Genomic DNA, 23,606 nt, shown 5'->3' on the forward strand with positions numbered 1-23,606 from the left:
GGAAGAATCTAAAAGAACTGAAAAATCTGCTGCTCTCTAACATGGGAACAGTGCGAAAAAATTCAGCATTACCAACCTGCATATGTGACATGCCTGAAGCTTATTGATCATATTTAGTGTGTATTCAGATTTTACAATAGTTTCCAGCAAATTTTCAAGCAAAGAGAAAGGGATATCACTTTCCCAAAAGGATATTGAAGAAATATGCTTAGACTAATCAAGCATTCTTAATTTGTTATCCTATCTAGTGAATTAATTGTGAAAAACAGAACCGCGTGAAGTGTTCAAGTATTATTTCCAGTAGCCATTCTTAATGCGAATCTCAATACTGATATTTCATTCCAAGACTTTTATTTTAGTTATTTTTTTAAATGTTCTCTCTTTTTCCCTACCTTCCTTTTGTGTTCTAATGTACTATTGCAATTCAAGCATCTGTATTTCAATTTATAATATTTAATTAGCTTCATTAAAAATTACTATTTTAACTTCAGATACTTCATAATCAAAGTACTTCAGCTGTATGTGGTAAGCTAATAAATTTAAGTATTGGGAAAAGAAAAAAAAATAAAAGAAATGCATTCTTCCTGTTGGAACGTCTTAAGCCTCCTTAATCCTAACCATAACTATCCTAAAGACTGTTCTCTCTCGACTCACAATCTCTCCCTGCTTCTCATCCTGATGATCCTATTTCAGGCACAAGAGAAGCATCTGCTACTTCTCTGCATAACTAATCCCAAAGGATCTTTCTTGGCTGGACTACTTTGGAATGCTTCCAAAAAAATAAAAAATAAAAATCAATAGTTCCTCCCACTTTTGATTAGACTACATGTCTTGTATACTGCCAAGCTTTCTGGCACCACATTCTTGCTGCAGTAACATTATGCTTAGGCTGTGATGATTTGGGGGCTAAATTTACTGCTTTTGTTTTCCACTTTGCACCTTTCTCCTGCTCTTACAGGAAAAGCAATGATTTTTACAACTGCTTGTCTGTACTGTAATGTTTCATGTTCTCCGTTCCAAGAGTCCATCTTCAGCATCCCAGATGTAGCATAGGGATTTTTATCACTAGGTAGCATACGCACCTTACTCAGTCACATTAATTTATACCCCAGTTGAGTCTTTCTTTGAGTCTTTAAGTGTGGGAGACAGTGAGATTTGGCCAACCTCTTTTCAGTGGTCTCTGGGGACAGGACAAGGGGCAATGGCCACAAAATGGAGCACAGGAAGTTCCGCACCAACATGCAAAAAGAACTTCTTCACAGTGAGGGCGACGGAGCACTGGAACAGGCTGCCCAGGGAGGTTGTGGAGTCTCCTTCTCTGGAGATATTTAAGGCCTGTCTGGATGCCTACCTGGGCAGCCTGCTCTAGGAAACCTGCTTTGGCAGGGGTGTTGGACCCAATGATCTCTTGAGGTCCCTTCCAACCCCTACAATTCTTTCAAAAATTTCTTCCAATTCTGTAAGGAAGCAATAACAATGTTCCCTTCCCACTTTTCTGTAATCTGGTACTGGTTCTTTCTATCCCTCCCTCCCTTCCCACTTAATTTTTCTGCATGAAATCTAGTCACTCTGGTCCCCTCTTTTTTCCAGATCCTAGGATCATGTTTTGCATACCTAGTTTTGTATGGTGTGAAAAAGACACCTGAAACCCTTAATACCCAACTCTTTCTCTCTACATTCAACTGGTCTCCATCTTCTGGTTAAAATTACTAACTGCAAGTTTTCTTTGCATTTAATAGGCATCCTAAAACAATGAAACTTCAATGTAAATATTTAGCCTTATTGTCCAAAAGAGTTTGCCACAGCACTTATAAAGCAGTAAAATCACAGATCATCTTTGTATTTTCTTTTTTAATTATGTTTTACCAACACTGCAAAAAGTTTCTTAAATTTTTACCTGGTTTTCTTATGACTGTTCTTTTTGCTAGTTGTTTCCTTTTCACTTTTTTCCTTTTCTACTTTGTCTTTCTTCTCTTTCTTTGATTGCGCAGGGGGCATGAATTGCTGAGGAACCTGTTGTGCAACCAGCTGAGAAACTGGTCGAGGTTTCCTGTGTGCACAGATATATAAATGTATATAAACATAACGCTTGGAATTTACAACAACTGTCTCAAACTTTCTACACTGCAGTTATTAACATTAATATTCACTATAAAAAGAAATACTGCTAAAACTTATGTAGCTGCTAATACTTCATTTACATAGCACATCAAAATTAAACCCATTATAGCCTTTTGATTCACTTATTTGCATTGTCGATAAAGGAGATGATCATTTTAAAGTATTTAGAGACAAGACTTCGCAGTGTGCCCTCTTCTCCTTACTGTTATATCCAGACAGAGACTCCAAAGCGTGAAGCTTTCAGAGGGAATACTTCATCATCCTCTCCCAGTCCCCTTGAGTGATGAAGGGGTCTGTTTCGAGCCTACTGCAGAACAAGATGACCTTTCAGGTATGAGAGCTAAAGCCACTGTTGGCATTACAGAATAAAACTTGAGTGTTTCGGCTCAAACAAATTCACCGAAGGCAATGACAAATCTTGTTAAGCTGTATATTGTTTTTATCGAGTTCTTCACAAAAGAAAGTATATATACTTCAGTTAACAGCAGTACGATGTAGCTGTCAGAACATATATACCCTGAAAGCTGGCAACAGAAGCTTCCAACCACATTCCATCACAATGCACAGCACAGGTTTCTTTTCCAAATTCTGATGCAAACCAAAAACCAAGGGAGAAAAGGAGCAGCAGTATGATGCTCCTGGAAGCATAATAATGCTGCAAGTAATTTTGAAATTCTCTCATTTTTACCGTATTTTCTAATAGAATAGGAGAACTCTAACGTGAAATGAAACACTTTTACTCTGTCCAATACTAATGTATTTCTTTATTTTGAGGTTTTGTAATTAAGAAATTTCCAGTCATGACACACAAAAATAAAGGTTCTGTAATTCTATGAAGATTTTAAAGATGCAAATTTCTACTCCAAAATAAATGTTTACCTTGCAAAGCTCTTGGATTTTGTTAGTTGTGTTGTGGCTTTGTTTGTTTGTTTTTAAATAGAAAAAGCACTAATTATATACACTGTCATACTCTAAAAATACAAAGCAGTTACTAAATCTACAGAAGCTATCAGCTGTTACGCACATGTATTGACCCCAACCCACAAGATCACCTTACTGGCACTTCTTGCTTAGGCGAAGTACTGAGTGAAATAGCAAAAGCAAAAAAATCAAGGGAGCTGCCATTAGCAATTTATATTTTCAGTAATGATTGCAGTAGTTCGAGTTAGAGAGAAAGCCAAGTTACAAGAGTGCACAAAGTGCAGGAAAGGCAGTTGATACAAGACATTTGAGATTTCATGAGTCTTCACAGCAAGTTCTTAATGAATCAAGGCAAAAATAAAACCTACGAGAAATGTAAGCACGTAAGAATTTTGGGGTAAAAACTAAATGACCAAATACCCACTCATGAACTGAGCCCACGCTAACTCACAGACAGAAAAAGATCAACAACGGATTAGTGAAAACTACCCAGTTTATATCAGCTAGCAAATGTATGAGCACATGCTTTTCGGGTGAGCACAGCAAGTAGTACCTTGGAAAACACACAAAAGATTGAGTGCAAAATCACTGAAATGACTCAATGGACTATAAAAATTGTTTACATGAACAGAATACACAGAACGTTGTTTAGAAAACTTGCCGCAGAACTGTTTCAAGCGCTTGTCATAGCAGTTCTTAACAAGACAGGAAGAAACCAAGGTGTAATTGATGCACAAGCTTATCATTTTGGGTAGAAAATATTTCTGATATATAAACAAAACTCATCACCTATCTCGAATGGAAGACTGCTCCAGGAGACAGGGTTATGTGAGTTAATACTTCTAGTGACAGCCAGGTGACAATCCCACCATTGCTACACAGTGACCTGACAGAATAATCTGATGTATTACTTATGAAGTAAGGCAGCAGTGAATTTCTACACACAGAATTAATTATTGCGCTGGGTTGTGGACAACACCATAATCATGGAAATTTAGTAAGGAGGTAGAAAAAAAAAATCAAACAACTATTTTACAAATTCTCACTTTGCAACAATTTCAATTCCAGAGGGCAAACTAGAATATTTCTGTTAGAGCACAGCTGGGAAATTAAGCTTAGAACTAAGTCCTAGGTTTATAACACTGTTTATCTAGTGTCTAATACCATAAAATGAAATAGGAGAAAAAAGGAAAAAAAAAAAAAAAGAAAAAAAAAGGATCTTTGCCACAAGGAACAGAAGTTGGTTAAGACAAAAAGACCACAAGAAAAAAGCCTGGAGAATAATGTGTGGAAAGATGCACTAAAAATAAATCAAAAGGTTCTACGTGGTTCTGCTGTGACAACGAATTCCACTGAGTTATCATACTCATCCTGATTAAACATCCATCTTCCCTCTGTTTACTTGAGACATAGTTTTGGCCCAACTCTTTGCATCTCTCTCTCGCAGAAGCACATCCATATTGAGGGTATTACTTTGCCCTAAGAATGTTAAAGTTCCTCACCTGTCAAATGTACATTTAATTTGATGTCAGTTATCTCCGAAGTTGTGTATCAGTTACGTCTGTGTTCTATAATTTGTTAACTACTTTGTTACTTCCAGACTTCTTAAATAAGGTGTTCAACATTTTTGTTTAAAACATAAAATAAAATAAAATAAAATAAAAAAAAAATAGAAACAACAACAAAATCAAATTCACATCTCAGCAATGATTTAGTCATTCACATGTTCCTTTTTTTCCCCTCAGGGACTCAACAAGGGGCTACTGAACTGCAAGCCAGCAGTTGGCAAGGCACACAGGCTTCAGAAGATAACTTCACTCATGAAGTTTTAAACCGATGGAATTGTTTGTGATTTAGTGGTAGCTGGAGCATGTCATTCAAACATGAGGGAACTTATACAGAGAAAGGGTTTCTTGCAGAAAGATAAACATAAGAAAAACTATTCCTATAACAGGAAATTGATTTTGATAATTTGCCAAAATACGTCTATTTAAACTACCGGATTTCAAAAACTGTTAAGAGTCCTTGTAAAAGGCTGCTACAGAGTAAATACAGATAACGTTAACGTTGACTATTAAACTACCAATATACTTATGGTAGTTTGCTTTTTGAGCATATGCAAGAGCACCTGAGCTAACAGCTAAAGCAGCTCTGTAAACTTCTGCATTACGATTACAATGGTTGTTGCCTCCCACTAGGAGTGGCTTTACAACTGAACAAGCCAGAGCTACAGGCAGAAATGTTCATAAATACAATATGTATCGCCTGTTCACATACATGGTCGGCCGCTCGAAACTTTGCATTTTTATTTACTGGTTTCACTTCAGTTGTCTTAACAGGAACACCATACAGAAGAAGCATACAAAATGCTATCATTTCTTTCCAACAGGGAAAGAACTTTAAGGTTTATGTGCTGAACACTGCAACAAAAACTGATTTACTGAGCTTCCAAGAAGCTGCTAAACATCACAGCTTCAAATACTCTGCATCTCTTCCTCCAACCCTTAGTTCTCCTTTTCAGCCAGTGCCACCTTTCTAAATTACCATCACAAGCTTCCACGCTTCTACAGATGCTTCTGTTCTAATCGCATCTATCATGGTTTTATTATCCCATTCCAATGTTACTTTGAAGGTGCTGCATACAAATACACACTTTATAATCTCCTTTAAAAAAAATATATATATATATATATAGGTTTTTAAAACCCCGGTAGACAGAAATGCAAACATTCAAATACACTTTTTCTTTCTTCCCAACAATTCCCTTAATTCTAACTGACAAGGATGTCATTATTTTAACTCTATTCTTGTTGCAGGATGTGACTCCATTTAATTTTACAGGATTTGATCTTGCTGCTGTTTTAGAAGATGTATTTGCAGAGGCTGCAGAGGACTGTCTATTTACGATTTGTGTGCGGAAATGCATTTAACACTGATGCTCCCAAAGGCAGCAGATATTTAATACTGGGAAGGATAGGCTAGTTCTTTTTGTTGGTATTCTTAAAATAAATAAACATATTTTCCAATTCAAGAATATAAGCAGTGCACTAGACACAAATGATATCTGGAACTCATGCCCCAAGCCATTTCCATTTCCCAGAGCTCAACACAATACCTTGCTGCTCATAAGTCATTTGGGACATAATATCCCACACCTGGCAGTCATCAATAATCTACATAAATAAAATTTTGACCCATTTGAAATAGCAGGTAACTTGGTCTCATTACAAGAAAGCAGGTCAGACTTGAAAGCAAGCTGAAAAATAGCAAAGTACAATATAATAACCACCACAGGCAGCACAAGTACAGCAAACTCAGCCACCTGGGCCGTGCACCACGCATGCAGTGGGCCAACAACACTGGCCTAATGCTGAAGCATCTTGGCGTCTGGATGAATTTATTTCAGATGGGCCACAGCTACATTTGCACAGTGCTGTTCAACAGCCATGGGGAGTCCATAAAACACTTCTGCACTGCTATGTGTACGAGCTCAAATTCTGACAGTACAGCAGCTCTAGGGCCCATCTGCTACGGTCTGGAAACAAAGAGCACGATGTGGACAGACCGTGACAGGTTTTCCAGGAACCAGCCCCAAATCTACCTACCTAGGGCTGTGTGGGACTCATTGGGGACCCATGTCAGCAGGATGCTCCCCTGCGTGCAGGGTTCAGTGAGGACTCACCCATTTGGAGCCCCATATCCTGCACTAACCGAGCCCACCAAATCGAATGGCCATGCAGCAGAGTGTGGAGACATCAACAGCCCTGCCTTACAGCAGCCAACACCTTCGCTTTGATTCAGCGAGAGCCACGCTGGACTTGAACTGGCCCACGCAGAACCGGTACTCTATCCTGCCAGTATCACAGAGCTCAGAACTTAGGCTTTTCCACCTGGAGAAGCTAGATGGTATCATTAATTCTCAGTGCTGATCACAGATACCTCTTCAACTCGCTGTGGGAAAAGCGTACTGTCATATATAATACTCAGTTTACAGAGTCCATATATTCTGAAGAATCTATCATATAGGACACACTATTCAAAGGCACGCTCTTTCCCGAAGCTAAATGTCCTGTGCTTTGTATCTTTTACCACTACAAAGGTATTACTACTTTCCAATCTTAACAAAATGGCTCCAAACCGAGGAAATGCTGCCAACCTCAGCTCTCAATCAAGACGAAAGATGGTGTTCAACAGATGACCTCGATCCATTCTAATATGACCTGTTCCTTCCCTTCCCTCTTTTCAAATCCATCTACCTCCTGGCTTCAATTCAGACAAAAAGCCCTTGCTGGAGGCTTATCCTGCCCCACATGGAAAATTATCTGTTTCGTAAAGCAAGCTCCACATGTGCAACATATCTAAAGGCTTTTAGGATACCACATGTTAAGACAGACATTTAAGCCTGCTATTGAGCCCTGGCCAGTTTACTTGCCACATTTTCCTCCAATAACTACAGCAATATTCTACAACAGTTTTATTTACCTGCCCTGTCAATGAGCTGATACAATTTTGTTTTCAAATTCATCTTACTCCTCGGTTTCCTATAAAGCCATACGCATCTTGCCCCATCCTAGGTAGCAGGAAGAAGTTGCCTGTGAAGCGTTGTTCCTGCAGAAGGATGTTATGTTGTAACTGCCCTACCAACCACCAATACTGCAGTATTGTACTGTATTTGGTTCATGGACAGGAGATATACTGTCATACAGAACAGGTAACTATACACCAGGAATCATTTATTCATTGGTTTGAGTTGTCAGGTTTATACCTTATCTCCAAACATATGTTTATTCCTAGAATGTGTTTGGCTCCTGAGCAAAACAAAGCCTGTGATGTTTCTTCAAAACTCTCACCTGTTTTAAATGTGGAATCTCTACATGGTATTCCTCACTTTCCATAATTTTAACTTTGTGCATGAATCTTTTTTCTTTCCTCCACTGTAAAAGAGCTTTACTTCTTAAAAAGAAAAAAGAGAGAGAGATTTCAAAGACTTAAAGAGGTTTTATTTAAAGGTACCCCTGGTCCCTAAGCACTACCATTTATCTAAACTTCTCTTCCCTGCAGGGAGACACTGACCTTTTGTTCAAGACAGCAGACTCATCCCTCAAGAAAGAGAGGCTAGAAATATCTGGAACAGAGTCCTTACTGATTTTGCCTTGCCCTTGGTCACAGAATCCTGTCCTCAAGAATTAAAAATCCACATTATTCTTCAAAATATTCCCTTTCGGGTGATTCAGGAGGACTGGATAAAGGCTCCCAAGTTAAAGACAATTTCCAAATCATCTGCTCCTTGTTCACAGGCTACCCTTAAGGCCTGCATCGCATAGGACTCAAGTAATGAGCCCGGCATATTTTTGAACATCATCTTCCTTCACAGGTCTCAAATCTGTTCTGTCCCACCAGCAAGGCATGGCAGAATTGGATTGGAAACCAGTAATCTAGTCAGTCAGTGCCCTGAATTTCACTCTCCAGGGTTTTTAAGAATTAATTATCAAAATGACTATTGCCAAAAGGCCTTACAAGCAGTAACTAATCCACTTCGACAAGTCAGCTTTGGTCAAACTCTCGCGATGCTGATTGGTAACAGAACAGGATCAGTACAGTAAAGGTCTTTGGCCTTTACAAACACTACACACACACAGCTTTCTTTATATCTTCTTGGGAAAATCTTGGAGTTTGTTCCAAAATCTGCATTATAAACACAGGTATGCTGCTGCACTATGGATTAAGCCCAGGAAACTTGTCACGGTTCTGATAAGGGTAGTAGGAACTCTGAAAGCAAAGTCAGGGGTTCCCCATAAAGTGTCTTCAGTCAAAGCATGAGGAGACAAGCTCTGTCAGTTTCTAAGAAAAAAATACCTAAAATTAACCACTAGGCATAAGGGGAAGCCAATTAGCTCCTCTAACCACTGCAAGCTTTCCCATATCCCATCTTCTTTGCTTACTGCTTGCGAAGGAAGACCGTTTAAACAACAACCTTCCCCAAATTACACACTACAAACAATTGCAAAGAAATATGGCTATAACACTACCATTATGGCAAGGCCTCCATTTTCTGATTAATACCCGTTTGATTTTTCCCTTCCAGGTTACCCTGCGTATATAAGCTTACGCAACTTCTCCTTTAAGTCACATCTAAATTCAGTGGATTTGTATTTGGATACCTAGAAATTTCTGTTCATTCATTCGTCCTTACTTTAGTCACAGGAGCTTTTCTTCCCTTTGCCTACAACTACACTGCTTGTTTCCTCCCCTGACAGATCTGCTGTCAGCTGAATTCCGTATAAAACGTGTCCCATGTGTCTACCTCATCCTTTAAGGTGAGCTTCCTACCCTCACGGCCCATCCATCTCAGGGGGCATTCGCTGCAATCAGAGTCGCAATCTTCAGTATATCATTCCTGATGATATTCCATCACGGCAGAGCTAACTACTACTCCTACAGCTATTTATTAGCAGAGGCACGAAGAAATGAAGGATTCCGACATCCTAACGAAGTCTGGTGGGTGAGCTGATGTGCAGTAACCAGCCACACGCGTTCCCAAGCCAGTGCAAACGCTCAGTAGCCTCGGGGAGGAAAACCTCCTGCCGATGGTTCCAGCAACAAGGCGATGCGTAGGGCCACGCTATATTATGCTAACAATTCAAACAGCATTAAAACTCTAAGGCACGTCTCAAAATGACTGCCAAATGCAAAAGAAGCATTCCAACCCTTCTCCAATTCAAAACTAGCACCTTCAACACAGGTTGACCTTCTACTTGAGTAATTAAACAATAATTTCGAGATTAATCATTTTTCCTACATTTTTCAATCTACCATTCTCCCTTGGATTCAGACATAAATTCTTGTTTTTCCCCCAAATGATACACTCTTCTGTACTATCACCAGTACACTAAACATATGATTGCTAAGGTATCCAACCATGCTAGAAGGTTCAGTCACATCAAACATATGTCAACAGGGCAGTGATAAAATTGCTTGATACCTGAGAATAGCATACCACCTACAGTACCATGTTATAAAAACAGTTACCACGACACAACTAATTCCTACTTTAATCGTATCTTGTTGTCCTCCCTCCCCTTTTCAGGGGTCTGTTTCCTTTTTGAAGTGCAAGCTTTTTGAAGCCACTGCCAAACTCTTCTAAGCTTACTCTGCACTGAATTTAAAATTCCTCACTTCCTATCAAGCCCACAAGAGTTGTGTGTATGTTGTTCACCTGGATGTTTCTGTAGAATTGCATCATTATGAAAAAATGTATTGGAAAAATTGTACCTCCAGCACCCTGAAGACTTGAGAATCTCCCTTCCATCTGCTATTGTGAGACTTCTGTGTGCTTCTGAAGCTGACTGAGTTCAGATACTCAACATTTTTTCAAATGTAATTCGAATTTCTATCACGTTACTAATACTCCCCCTCCACCAGGCTTTGCTGTTCCCTCAGCTGGCCAGGCTTTCAGAAGCGCCCCGTTACCATGCCTGAGCTTTTCTAACCTTCAGTTCTCTTAGATTTTAAAAGCAAATTTAATTCTTGTGACGGGACGTAGACTGAAAATCTTTACTCGTCTGTGTTTTGTACTGCATTGCTGTTGAAAACAGGAATAATCCCTGATAAAGAACAGGCCTTTGAATGGGCTAAGTTTGGTCACCTCCTTCCTATAGCTTCAGCCTTTATTAAGGAAATAAAGTGGGGGCATTTCCAATGATCATTTTTTAAGCGTACAACCCATTTGCTAACAGCAAGCATATTTTACTTCACACAAGTCAATATACTCTTATACTCTTTTACTCAACATTTCATATAGTTTAGCATGATTTCATATGCTAAAAAGAGCACATTACATACCTTTTCTGGTACTGGATTTGGAACACATTTCAGATATTTGTACTGAGAACTGCACATTGTTGTTGCAGTCAATATTCTGTATCACTTTGTATCTTTACCCTCTATTGTATTTTCCTCGCCTTCCGGCAAAACAAACAAACAAAAAAGCCAGCCTAGTGATGCTTATGGCAGTCTCTTCAGTCTCTAAACCATTATAGGACATCAAACCTTATCATTAGATACCTAATCAAATAGTTTCATAAAAATCCGTTCCTAAATATCATTTGCATGAACAACTTCACAAAGGTTTAGCTGGTAATATACCAGCTAAAACTAAAATTCTAAACCAAAAATACATTAAAATACAACAATTGAAACAGATAGCTTAGAACACTTCCATAAGTGTTTTTAGAATGCATTTGCAAGACAGTGCAAGAGCTGTGGGATCAGCTCACCGAGAACCATACGTTTTCTTTCTTCTCAGCCGTGCACCTAAGGGCTACAGACTGCCTGCTCAGCACTTCTCGGAACGGTCACCAAAAATAAAAGACAAACTCCTGCAAAGCTACTGTTTAAAGTACTTGTTCATTTTTTCTTAAATAATTAATCTCCTTGAACAAGAAAGCAACCATTAACCTTATAGTGTTCATTGCATTTTCAGTAACTCAGTTAGCAATATGCTGCTGTGAGCTAAACAAAACTAGTGGAAGCAACCAGGTTAGCTTTAACCAGAGCCTACGAGAAGTCTTGTTTTGCTGATGTTTGCATCATACGTGCCTTTCAAAAGTCTAAGTAGAATTCATTTAAGTGCATTAAAATCTTGTTGAGAACAAAGTCAAATTATTCAGCCCTTACTCTGTTCTTTCATTACCAGGCTGAATCATTTCCCAATACAAATGTATAGGCTTTAAATATCTTATCATTTATTTGAAGATAGTTTTCCACTCACATCTATCCTAAATATTAATGTCTCGAGAAGCTAATAGAAATCTGATATCCACAGTAATACTCTAATCTCCATTTTTCTAGTTCACAGTCATTACTGAAATCTCAAGAAAAGCTTATCTTTGCACACTTCCTACTTAATCATCACATTCTTGCTAGTCTCTACTCAAACCTCCCTCTCTGCATGTCCTCGTTTCTCTAACAACTAAGGTCCACATTCTCAAATATGCCTGAACATAGTAATTAGAGTAATTAATGTAAAAATAAAAAGTTATTCCTAATCTCTGAAGCAAGCAGATGCACACAGGGAGTCAGCTGGAAGATGCCTGTAGAGTTATTTTACACTAAACAACTAGACAAAAATAAGGATATGAAAAAGCGGTGTTAGGTAGATTTTCTAAGGGAAAAACTACTCGTAATGAATATTATTAGGAGAACTTCTTCACGTAGGTACGAACATTTTGAGCATTTCTTAAGGACTCTATTTAAGCAATTTTTACAGGGTATTGCTATGGTTAAATATTGTAGTATGATACACTTCCTGCCTGTCTTTGAAAAGACATCAATTATGCAATGTTCTATCTGTAACTTTGTAATAGAGCTTAGAAAGCTTTTTACTCTGAAGATCACAGGACAGGTTACAACCAGCAGCTCTGGAATGTGACTTTTCCATGAGGGACTGATGATCTGGAGTCAGGCGCCTGAAGGTCTGAATGGCTCCAAACAGAAATAGAGATATTTCAGAATTCTTTAACAAGTAATAAGGTACCTTGAAGTAGAAGCTCCTAAGAAATAACTAACCTTTCCTCCCACCAGTTAGTGAATCCTTTGTAATTCAATCATACACCTCCTCCCACCCTCATACAATGATAAGCAGTTACTTTACACGTATCAGGTAATTAGCTTTCCCACTTCCTCAGGCATGTTTTCTCTCTTTTGCCGAAGAGTTTCCGCAAAACATGTTAAAATATGGCTAGCGATTTTTGCGTCTATACTCCTTCTGCTCCCTTTTGCCTCCCACTTTAATATGCTTGCCTTTAACAACAGCAAACGTGAGCAACTTCACTTAAAGTTTAAAAACATCCACAGCTACTCCAATCTTCCCTGTTTTGAGCCAACTTCAGCCTGCAAAGACTGTAACTTCAAAGAGATTTTTTTTTAAAGACTAGGAATCCATGCAAAATGTTGGAAGACCGAGGCCCATATTTATACAGATGTTGTAATGGCTTTGACAGCTTTACATGGAATGAATGGGCCTAAATTAAATTTAGCATGTTTCTTGTTACTTAGGTTCCTTATAATATAGAAAGAAATCAACAGAACTGAAACATACATACAGTTCTGCAGAGTCATTACAGTAATTGTCCTCGTGTAATAATGCAGACAATCAACAGTCATTAAACTGTATTTCACACATAGTGAATGGTAGAATCTAAATAAACTCCAAGTGAGAAGGCAAAAGTTTAAGCCATTTCTTCTAGCTTAGGCACGAACCCCTATCATTAAGGAATAAATACAGGCAATCTGGCAGAACAGAAGAAAAAAGTGTCCCTATCTTTACGGTTTTACTGATTTTCTTGCCTCAAGAAGATGATGAATTTTTCAAGGACTAGCTTGACAATAAGCATTTAAAGCAAAATGTCTTGAAGTATTTTTCAAACTTCAATAGTAGAGGACTACTCACTTGTTTTTGTCAAATGCAAAACACTAATTCTCAAATAATTAGAGAACTGTTACACACTTCCACACACACAACACAGGCCAACTTATAATACATTATTTCACATACTTGCAAATTAGTAGCTACAAAATTTTGAGACTATTTTCTACCACCAAGCAATTTTTCAACTAACATTTTAATTTTTCTAGGTTGGATAAACAAGCAAAACTTACTTTTAAAATCACATTTATCTTTTAATCAACCATCACGTCCACTCTGCAAGCTCTTTGTACAGCACCTTGTGCTACAAGAGCTTCTAGGTACTCCCAAAACATTGAGTATAAAATATTCCAGAACTAAGGAAACTGCTTTTTCAACTTCACTAAAAACAACAACAACAAAAAAAAAGAACAAGTTTTTGTCACATTACCATTGGAGGTTTTGTGATCAAGTGCAACCAGATGACAACTTACCTCCTAATAACAAAAAGGAGATATAGCAAGGGGAGGAAGAAAAAAAAAAAGACTCCTTTCTGCATAAGCACATCAGTAATAGTACTCAAAGCAAAATAAAAAGATTCAGTAACACTGTGTATACTAAGTAGCCCTGTGAACACTACAGCCAATTAGATATTGCAACCTGTGGTCTGCACAGAAGCTAGCAGTGCATGTAATGATGCCACTCTACATTTTCAGCAGTTAAAATCACATTATGAAAAGCAAAAAAAAATATTTCCCATTACTGTTTCTTGTAATGCAAATACAATAGTTGCTAGAAATTAAATTAGATCACTAGCACGAGAAGCACTCTGTGGATTCTGACACAGATCAGCTCACCCTCTCTCAGTCATCAGTTCTCTATTAAGCTATTCACAGAATAAAAACTACCAGATTAAACTACGTTTAGCTTGCCGTGTCACATGAATATGCTCATGCTAATCACCACACAAAGCCATCTTGTGAGAAACTAGTCTTTATTTCCACACTGAAGCAGCTCATGATTAAATGCATCTTCAAGATCGATAATTTACTCTGTTACCCCAAGTTATTTTTTCTCATTACCATCACTTCTGTCATATTCTGGAGTGTTAACAGCACGTTAAGCTCCCTCTGCAAAGAAAGACAACTGAATAATTATGACAGTGCAAACAATGGAGCTAGCGGTCTGTATGGGAGCACATAACGTACATCCATCTGCATATTGCAGAGCAACAATGCCATTTCTACACATACTATATATATTTGAATCCTAACTTTCAGCCAGCTCCGATTTCCAGGGCTTTTAAATTCCTAGCTGTTTTACACTGTGAATCATTTACTTGGAATTCATCCATTCGGTGCATTTCTAGCAATTCTGTCTTTCAATAAAAGCTGATTCAATTAGAATAGACTTACAAGACCCATATGGTTTTATCAGTCACTGTATAAATGTGCAGAAAACTACCCCTTGAGGCAGCGTCCCTATTTAATCATTCCCTTAAAGGGAATGCCCTATTTTCCAGATGACATTTAACAGATGAGGCCAGCAAGCCTCCTGAAGACTACGGGTACGCTGCACAACTGTCTGCCCTAAGAAGAAATATTTGTATCGGGACCTTTAGAAGGCCCAAATTCATCTTCACGGATACTTTTTAAAGCAGCCATCAAACGTTATTTTCCAACAACCAGTTTTAAAGCTTCAGCCTCTCGCATGCTGTTATTAGAAATTCTTCTCCATATGCCACAAACTGTGGCTCACTGATGCTCAGCACAAGCGATAGCTATACTGAAAATATCCTGTTTGAGAAACATATGGGCACCAACCAATCTGTGCTTCCCAGTTGACAACGTGCTATATATGAGCAGGGGTCAGGAAGCTCAATTTCCTTAACAACATCCCCCGAGGAGGCGATATTTGGGAGTCTGCACAGAAGGCAGTGGGCACAGTCTTTTTAGACCCCTAGATCCTTGGGATTTATGGGGAAGTGACCTCTCCCAACTTCCAATCCCACAAAGGACTGGATCCTCCAGGCTGCTTCTCTGTCCCCTTCCTGTAGAAACTGTGATGCTTCTTGCACCTAGGCAAAAAAACGCATGCAAAACATGAGGTTCATGCTGCAGAAGCACGGTTATTGTTGCACAAAACAGGGTCAACACTTGGCACAACTAATTATGTGACCAGACAGGAAGGAGCTTTTTTGGGACCCTTCCTACCTGTTCTGCAGAGTGTCTGTGCTTGGTCTCCCCAGAAGGTTGTAGCATACTAGATGCTTCCTCCACTTCTAGACAGAGCCATCCCCACAAAGATGCCCGTCTTAAGGAGGGGAAGAGACTACACGCTCCCCCTAAAACCAAGTCTCCATAAGGTTCTTCAGGAAAGATGTACAGTAATAGAAAAAGATGCCATCATCATCAGACTTCACCTTTTCCTTCTCCCTTCTCATCGAATTACAGAACTTCTAGCTCATGACACCAATCACAGAATTCAATGATATTTGTACAAAACAACTGTCCTTTCTCTGAACGTGTCAAACCAACCTTTTCCCAGCTTTTAGAGTCAGGAACTCTATTTTTAAAATAAACTTTAAAGCCCCCACTGATATACTTTTTTTCTCCTATCGAGCACTGTCATTTGAACTGTGCAGCTCAGATCCAGCATATTCAAGCATTATGGAAAAGCTTAAAGATGAGTTCTGGACTTTCAGTAAGTTAGAATAGGAAAACTTTCCATTATTCTGTTTTTTCTTTTTTTTCCCCTTAGCTCCTAAGAAAACAAGAAAAAACTTGTAGCAGACCTCAAGGTCACATCTTGTAGTCTTCAACTTGACTTCTGATGGGAAGTTTGGCAGACAAAATCCTACCGACAACATTCTGCAGCTCAACTCTCCAAGTTGAAGCCTGCTCTACATCAACGTACCACATACCAGTGGAACGCACTTCAGAGAAAACAGACAATCCTCAGGATCTCTCTGTCCTACTTAAACCAGGGTAAGCTACTGTATGAAAGCAGACAAAATGAACACTTAATATTTGGTCCCACTAGCCTACATTTTAAGGATTTTGTAGCCAGCTGTACCAGCCAAGAAGAGAACACATCATCCGACACCACGTGAAAAATTTCTGCAGAGCATACTGTCCTAACCTGACTTTCACGATGAGGTACAGATACTTGAATCGAGCTTTATTAAACAGGACTAGGCACAGTGGGCAGTCATAACAGTAAAGGATAAACTGTTACAAAAAGTCATGGGGCAGAAAAATGCAACTTCTGATCACTCTAAGTGATACAAGACCTTCCTTCTTACCAGCAAGACTTTTCTTTTAAGGGATTTAGTCTTTAGTCTTCTTGTAGGTTTTTATTCAAATGCCACTACATTTCAGGCCGTGACAGCTGATTAATTTCTCTAGAAAAGACACAATAAGCAAGAATACCACTGATGGCCCTGAAAACAAAGATGACATTTCCACTAACAAAAAAATAGTTAAAAAAGCTAAACATATCGAAGCACATACCACTCATGCCCAAAAGAAAAGTACTTCATCATGGAAATAGAAAGGAAGACGTATATCCATTATCAAACAAAGCAAGCAAGCAAATACCAGAAGGCATAAAGGCTTCTTTGCTTCAGTCTCCACATGAAAGTTTAATTTCATATAACCAAATTAAACGAGGGGTTAGGAGTACAAATTCAAATGAGAAACAGACCGGACTACTGAATGCTGTAAGTGGCAGTCAACGGCATATAATGAAATGCACTCTTGGAAACAAATTGAACCAAAAAAGGAAAAGAGAAGTCACAAGATTGGCAAATAAAAATGCAGGAAATAACAAATGACTCAGCCTAACTCAAATTTCATAACGATACTAGAAGAAAATTATTTAACAACTAGGAGGATATAAAGGATAAAGCCAATTGGCTTGAAACACTCAAGATTTTCTAAGGGACTAATTGTCCTAGTGACTAGGAGAAAAGCAATACACAAACCCGAGCCTTGACTTGCAGCACCATCAAAAATACATTCTTTCACTCAAGCTAGATTATGATGAGGATGAAGTTGTCCAGAATGAAGCTCAAAATCAGATTTGTTTGTTTTTAATAGCTCTCTACAACCAACTGAAGGTGCAGGATAGCATTTATAGTGACATTCTACAGCTAAACTATTTAATATACTTGATCATGATTCGGAATAAAGAACAGAACAAGCGAACAGCACCAAGCTGAAAGGTGCTAAGAACTAACAGCCAAGATCATCCTGAGTTAAGACAACTCAAAAAAAATCACGGGAAAGACAGCACAAAGCCCCAAACTGCATAAAAAACAAAACTACCTGAGTAACAATGTGACATGAAAGGACAGGAGACTGTAGTGGATCTAGTAGATCACACAGCACAGAGAAGCCAACACCACGATACTGTTGAACAAAAGGAAAATCCTCGTTCAGGGAAGTACCAACATCAGACACCATCATTTACCAGGAACGTTGAAAGGAATAATCCAACTAAGCATTACACTAGGAATTACTCAGCTGAAGGTATGTCCTCAATCTAAGCTTCCATAGTAAGAAACAGGCGTGCAAACTGAAGAGTCAAGAATAAACAATCATGATATAAACTGAAAAGAAAACATTGCTTATCTGAAAGGGTTGCTGCAATCTTCTTTTTCTGAGAAAGACTTATCAAGAACAAGTGAGTGAACATGGAGACCATAACCCAAATAACCAAAGAACTACAAATACATTGGAAAATTGATTGGGACTAGGGGGAGTACAAATCAACTTATCTTACTGAGCAGAGAGGTTAGGTATCTGGAAAAACATCAAGGATAAAAAGTACTAGAAACAAGCTGTAGGTTAGTCTCCTTCACTGGAGACTTGTTAGGACAAAGATAATGTTAGACATTGCCCAAGTTTACTGATCCTCTTTCAATACAGGGAGAAGGCCTAGCTCACAGCAAGACCTTATCTATCCGGCATTCCTATAACAACATAGAAGAATCAAAATGATCACTGAGAGACTTGCTAGCCTTCTTAGAACCATCCCTAAAATGAACCCAATCCTATTCAAAGCTTGTATTACTTTAGTACGTGTGGAAGACAAATGCTAATCTATTATTCTTGGCCTTGGTACAATTCAGATGAGCAAGCCATTCTTAACTGTGGCCCTGCAGTGCCCATTAACAAAGATGGTTTTCCAGAGGGCACATCTGCTAACTCCACTGTGAGGTTCGAGATCCTGGATACATCTAAGACATTTTTCTTCCTGTTCAACAGTTCTGACATTGTTAGCTATCATAGGAGGGCAAGAGAGAAAGTTTATATAACAGCATAGGTTTTCTCCTACTACATGTTTCTTTCTTTAATTACGTAAGGCATATAAACATAGAAGGCCAAGTCACAATGACAGTTACCTAAATTTCTGACCTAAGGTGACTACTGATACAACTATTATATTCAATACGATACAGAAAGAAACAACTAACCTAGGTTTAAATCAACTGTCAAAGTTACATAAAACAGGCCCTACTGGGTCTTAGCCTAATATCAAGTGAAATCCTGTTTGTTTCATTCTGAGGAGAATGTATTAAAAATAGAAAAGTGAAAAAAAAAAAAAAAGCCAAGGTATATCAGACACCAACTAAGAGTTATAAGAAAAAGGAAAAGGAAGAAGAGATACCTAAAAATACCAAACTCATGATTAAAAACAAAAACACATTTTTCATGAGCTGTTTAGAGTAATTGATTAAAGTATCTCTCGGGTTCATAACTACAAAGATTAACAATAGAATTGGTATTAAAAAAGAAGCTTATGTAGTCTTTCAAAACCGTGGCTGCTCATTTTGACTGGCTGCCCATTACGTTCTGTATTCCTCCAACAAGCCATGCCCATCAACTGCATCAAAAAGAGCCACCGCAATCAATAAAAATTACTTCATTGTTTCATATGGAGAAACAAAACACCATTAATGTGCAAAATGCTGAAATTTCACTGCACTTTTCAGGGAAAATAATTTCTAAATAAGTTGTTCAATAATTCCAAAGGTTACTTGTAAAAAAACCCTTTTAAATTTAAGTACTGACGTCCGGAATGACTAGATTATCTGATGGCTACCTACAAAATAAACGCAAACTATTTATGCATGCTCTTCCTTAAAATTTCATATTCAAACCAAAACACAAAACTTGTAATACGGAGCTTGGCAAAGTACGGATTACATATGACTTTTCCACTCTCTTCATTCCTGCAAATATTTCCTCCTCCAAACTACCCAAGTAATGAACAGCTCTTCAGTTTAAGCTCCATTTAGCCATGTATTTGTAAAATCAGCATGACAGGCGGTTCTTCCTCTTTTTCTCCTTCACAACCTTCCCCTGACACGCGCATGCGTGTACACCCAGAAGCTGCGTACTGGAAGGCAGAAGAGAGTCCTCAGCAAGCTGTTGTAAAACAGACATGTTAAACCAGATATACCAGATAAGCACCAACTCTGTCCTCAGCAGCACAGCATTTCGACAGAAATACAAATACCAGATTTGGTTAAATGTAACTGATTTGTGCTTATAAACATCCAGATGGTACATGACTAAACAAATTGCACATATTTTCTGAAGAAAAATGACCTTGATATCCAAGTTAAAAAATTAAGCACTTTATTTATGCTTCTCAAAGCACAAAACAAACTCATGACAGCTTCAAGCAGAGACCTGTATCTCATATTTAGGAGACTGTCAGACACATAAAATACTTGCGCGCATCGAACGGCCACACTCCAAGGAGCACACCCCAAATCTCAAGAAAACGCACAAAGATGGCGTCCTGGTTGCTTTTATCTCAGATTAACTCTTTTGTCTGGTATGATTTAAAGTTGCCTTTTCGTATCTTAGGCTGAGAGAAAATGATTCAGTAATGGAGATCAATAGAGCCCAGGACGTGGAAGCCATGCCCTGTTCAGCTGGTTATACGTGTCTCTATTTCAGCGGTACAAGAGGTTAAACGTGGGCATCCCAACTCCACAGAAATTCGCCTTGACCTGAGATGACCTCCTCACTCTGGCCTACAAATTTCAGGGGCTACTTTATGTATGTGATATTGCACACAGCAGCTGGACCAAGATATGTGTCAGAGAGGAATACCTAAAGAAAATAAAAAATAACTTCAGAGAAGTCACTTGTACCTGTTTTGTCTCATTCTCCCTGCCAAAAGAAAAATACATGGGGTTTGAACAATGTACATACACATAGCCTCACAGATTCATAGTCAAGTTTTTATTGAATTCAAAGAAAGCAAAAAAATAGTTCTAAAAATAAAATGAAATAAAAGAATAAGAAGCATTAAGTAGTTTGTACAACAAACCTTCTCCTATTAGTAGCATAGGGAGTATATTAGTGAAAAAATACCCTGGAAGTCCGCCTTTTATTCTGAACTGAAAAATCACAAAATCCTATCAAGCCCTAAAACTGATCGTGTATCCTACTCCCCTCTTTTTCTTCACAGCAAGTACTGCAAAGTTTAAAAAGCCAGATTTGCAGTTCTTCCCTCATTATACTCCCCTGGATGCCCGTCCTTTCCACTGGATGAACGAGCAGCTTGTCATAGCACAGAAAAAGGGAATATGATCACGCAAGCAGAGACCAAACCACAGTACACATGCATAAGAACCAAATTAAGAAAAGCAAAGTGACAGGTAATTTTAGATCCGGATGCTGTCACTGAGTAACAAGAGCATTAAGATGAGATGAGGAAGACGGCGCAGAGATGTGATGGAGAAGACGGGAGAGAGCAGTAAGATACATCCCCTTAGAGAGAACGCCAGTCCTCTTCCGTGCTTCTTCCCAGCACGACTGGAACTCTGAACCTTCAGCCTTGCAACGTGCCCAAACCACAATGCCTAACCATATTAGCTGGCAAGAAAAAAAAAACTAAAAACCTTACTGAGGAACAGACCAACCGGGAGCAAACGCTGCAGTAAGGTCAGTCCAAGGATCCAGCGCAGTTCGTGAAGTTCCACCAGTACTGGTATACTTCTGACTCAGAGAGTGCCGTGAAGAGCCAGAAGTTAAGAAACAAACAGAATGGTAAAGTTGCTGAGGCAGCCTTCTCTTGGGAAAGCGGTAACTGCAAGGGTTGGACCAAATTCGGCAATCACACTGTAACCTCTTCGGGAGCCAAATAATTCATTTCCAGGTTTTCAACATAATATCATTGCCACTGTTGCTTTTACAGGGGTCTGGACTTTCTCGGTGTTCTAGCAATTACTCTTCTGTACAACACAAGTGACAGAGGGGAAATGATGATTTTCAAATGTTTACATCTCGGGAAAACTTAAACAATTTCATGGGGCAAAGCAATCAAAACACTTATTTAGCCTAAGGACTCTTTCTCTTGCCAAACTTCAATGGCTTTTGCAAACAATAGGGCTTCTCAAAGAGATCATACAAATTCTTTATAATGGAAACTATTAGGCAACCTAAATATAGAGTTCGTTACCAGAGCCCTCTATAACACAGGACGTTAAGGTTCTATTCAGCTTTCCTTACTCATACATCTAATGAACTTCAGCAGGAGATTTGTCCAAGTAAGGAATGATTATTACAGCCCTAGGTTCCTTACATTTGTACAACATCTTTCATCTAGAAAGACTTCAAAATGTTTTAAAGGTCACATATAGAAAATTACTATATTCAGCACAGTCTCCTATCAAGAGGAACATAGTAATTTATCAGTACCCAAGCAACAATACAGAACAATTTTAGGTTAGAAAGTAAATAAGAAAGCCATGTCTACAGGGAAAATTTAGATCCTCGGTGACGTTACCGAATTAAAGTCTGGCAGCAGTTCTACAGGAGAAGGTACAGGGATTTCCAGCTGGCAGACAGGATCTCGGTTCTACGTCTGACTCATAGCACATCTAACTGGCACCACGCTGGGGCACTGGTTTGGTCCTAACCCAAAGAAAAGGGTGCCACCTTGGGAGCCAGTTACACCACCTCCTGCAGCATCCAGGATTTCTCTCAGATGTCCCCTATCCAAGCATACCCAGATTTAACCATTCAAGGTGACACTACCAAAGAAAAAGCTACATCAAGTCCATGACAAAATCTGCTTCAAACGCTCAGTCTAAGAGTATATTAAAATATGATCCAGAAGTCGTAAGAATTAATTCCACTAATCTTAAGAATACCACCAGTTTTAAAGATTGTAATCCATATCTAGCCCTTAGCATAAAAAGTAATTCTTTTGGAGACAAGAAATTATTCAAGAGTGAAAACACATTCAAACCTTACCTAAAAATGTTTCTGTAAAGTTATTTGTACATGATTAATATACAAAATACAACTGTTTCAATCAACCTAATTTCCAGTGGCCTTCGAAAACATTACACTTCACTATGATTGCCTGTTTTTCCACCTACAAATCTGTTTATATTTAGTGAGTTTTAACACTCATGAGCAGACCTTAAACCGTCTATCACAAAGAAACAGATTTCTCTGAACTAAAAACCACTGATTTACGATGTCTTGTACACATAAGTCTCATTAACTAAAAACCAAAACAAATAAACAAAAAAACCCTACCAAACTAAGAACTCAGCACACTAAGAATTGTGCTAAAGCATCAGCTTAATATGTATAGATATTAAGATTCAAAATGGAAGACTGAAAAAAAAAAAAAAAAAGCATTCAGTGCATCACCCAAACTCCATAGTACTGTTATTCTGAACAACACTGTGAAAAACATTTTCTTGCATAGGTGGCACGAGCAAATGTTTTAACAAGGCCCTGCTTTCGTGTACTTCAGCTCCTTTAAAAAAAAAAAAAATCCACCCAAATGGCCTTTTGTGTCTCTTTGGCACCCTAATGACTCTCTCCATAGACACAAAGGTCTACTTACTAGCTCAAATCTAATTTCAGAATCGTGGCCTAAAATTGCCTGGTCTGAAAGCTCAACCCGTATTTATCTCACGCCATGTATAAACCCTGGGCTTCACATGCATGTGTAAGTGCGACCCATTTAAACTGTACAGGAAAGAAATCCATAAACCTAGTCAGCTATACATTGTTTCAGAGTTTAAGGAGATACATTGATTTTTGTTTCTCAACTCAAACTCTACAGACCAGAATACTATGGGGGAGCAAGTGGTAACCAGGAAAAAAAAAAAAAA

The 23,606-nt window shown here is 38.5% G+C and overlaps 1 protein-coding gene across 1 annotated transcript in view; it reads right to left on the reverse strand.

Annotated features, from left to right (window-relative positions):
* Positions 1-23,606, reverse strand: part of YAF2 (YY1 associated factor 2) — a 35,339-nt gene that overhangs the window by 9,631 nt on the left and 2,102 nt on the right. Inside the window, exon 3 of the mRNA XM_066991993.1 lies at positions 1,898-2,050. Within this exon, the coding sequence (XP_066848094.1) occupies positions 1,898-2,050 (153 nt within the window). The remainder of the gene's footprint in view (positions 1-1,897; positions 2,051-23,606) is intronic.

Source organism: Anser cygnoides, chromosome 1 (genome assembly GCF_040182565.1).
Source record: "Anser cygnoides isolate HZ-2024a breed goose chromosome 1, Taihu_goose_T2T_genome, whole genome shotgun sequence".
NCBI lineage: Eukaryota > Metazoa > Chordata > Aves > Anseriformes > Anatidae > Anser > Anser cygnoides.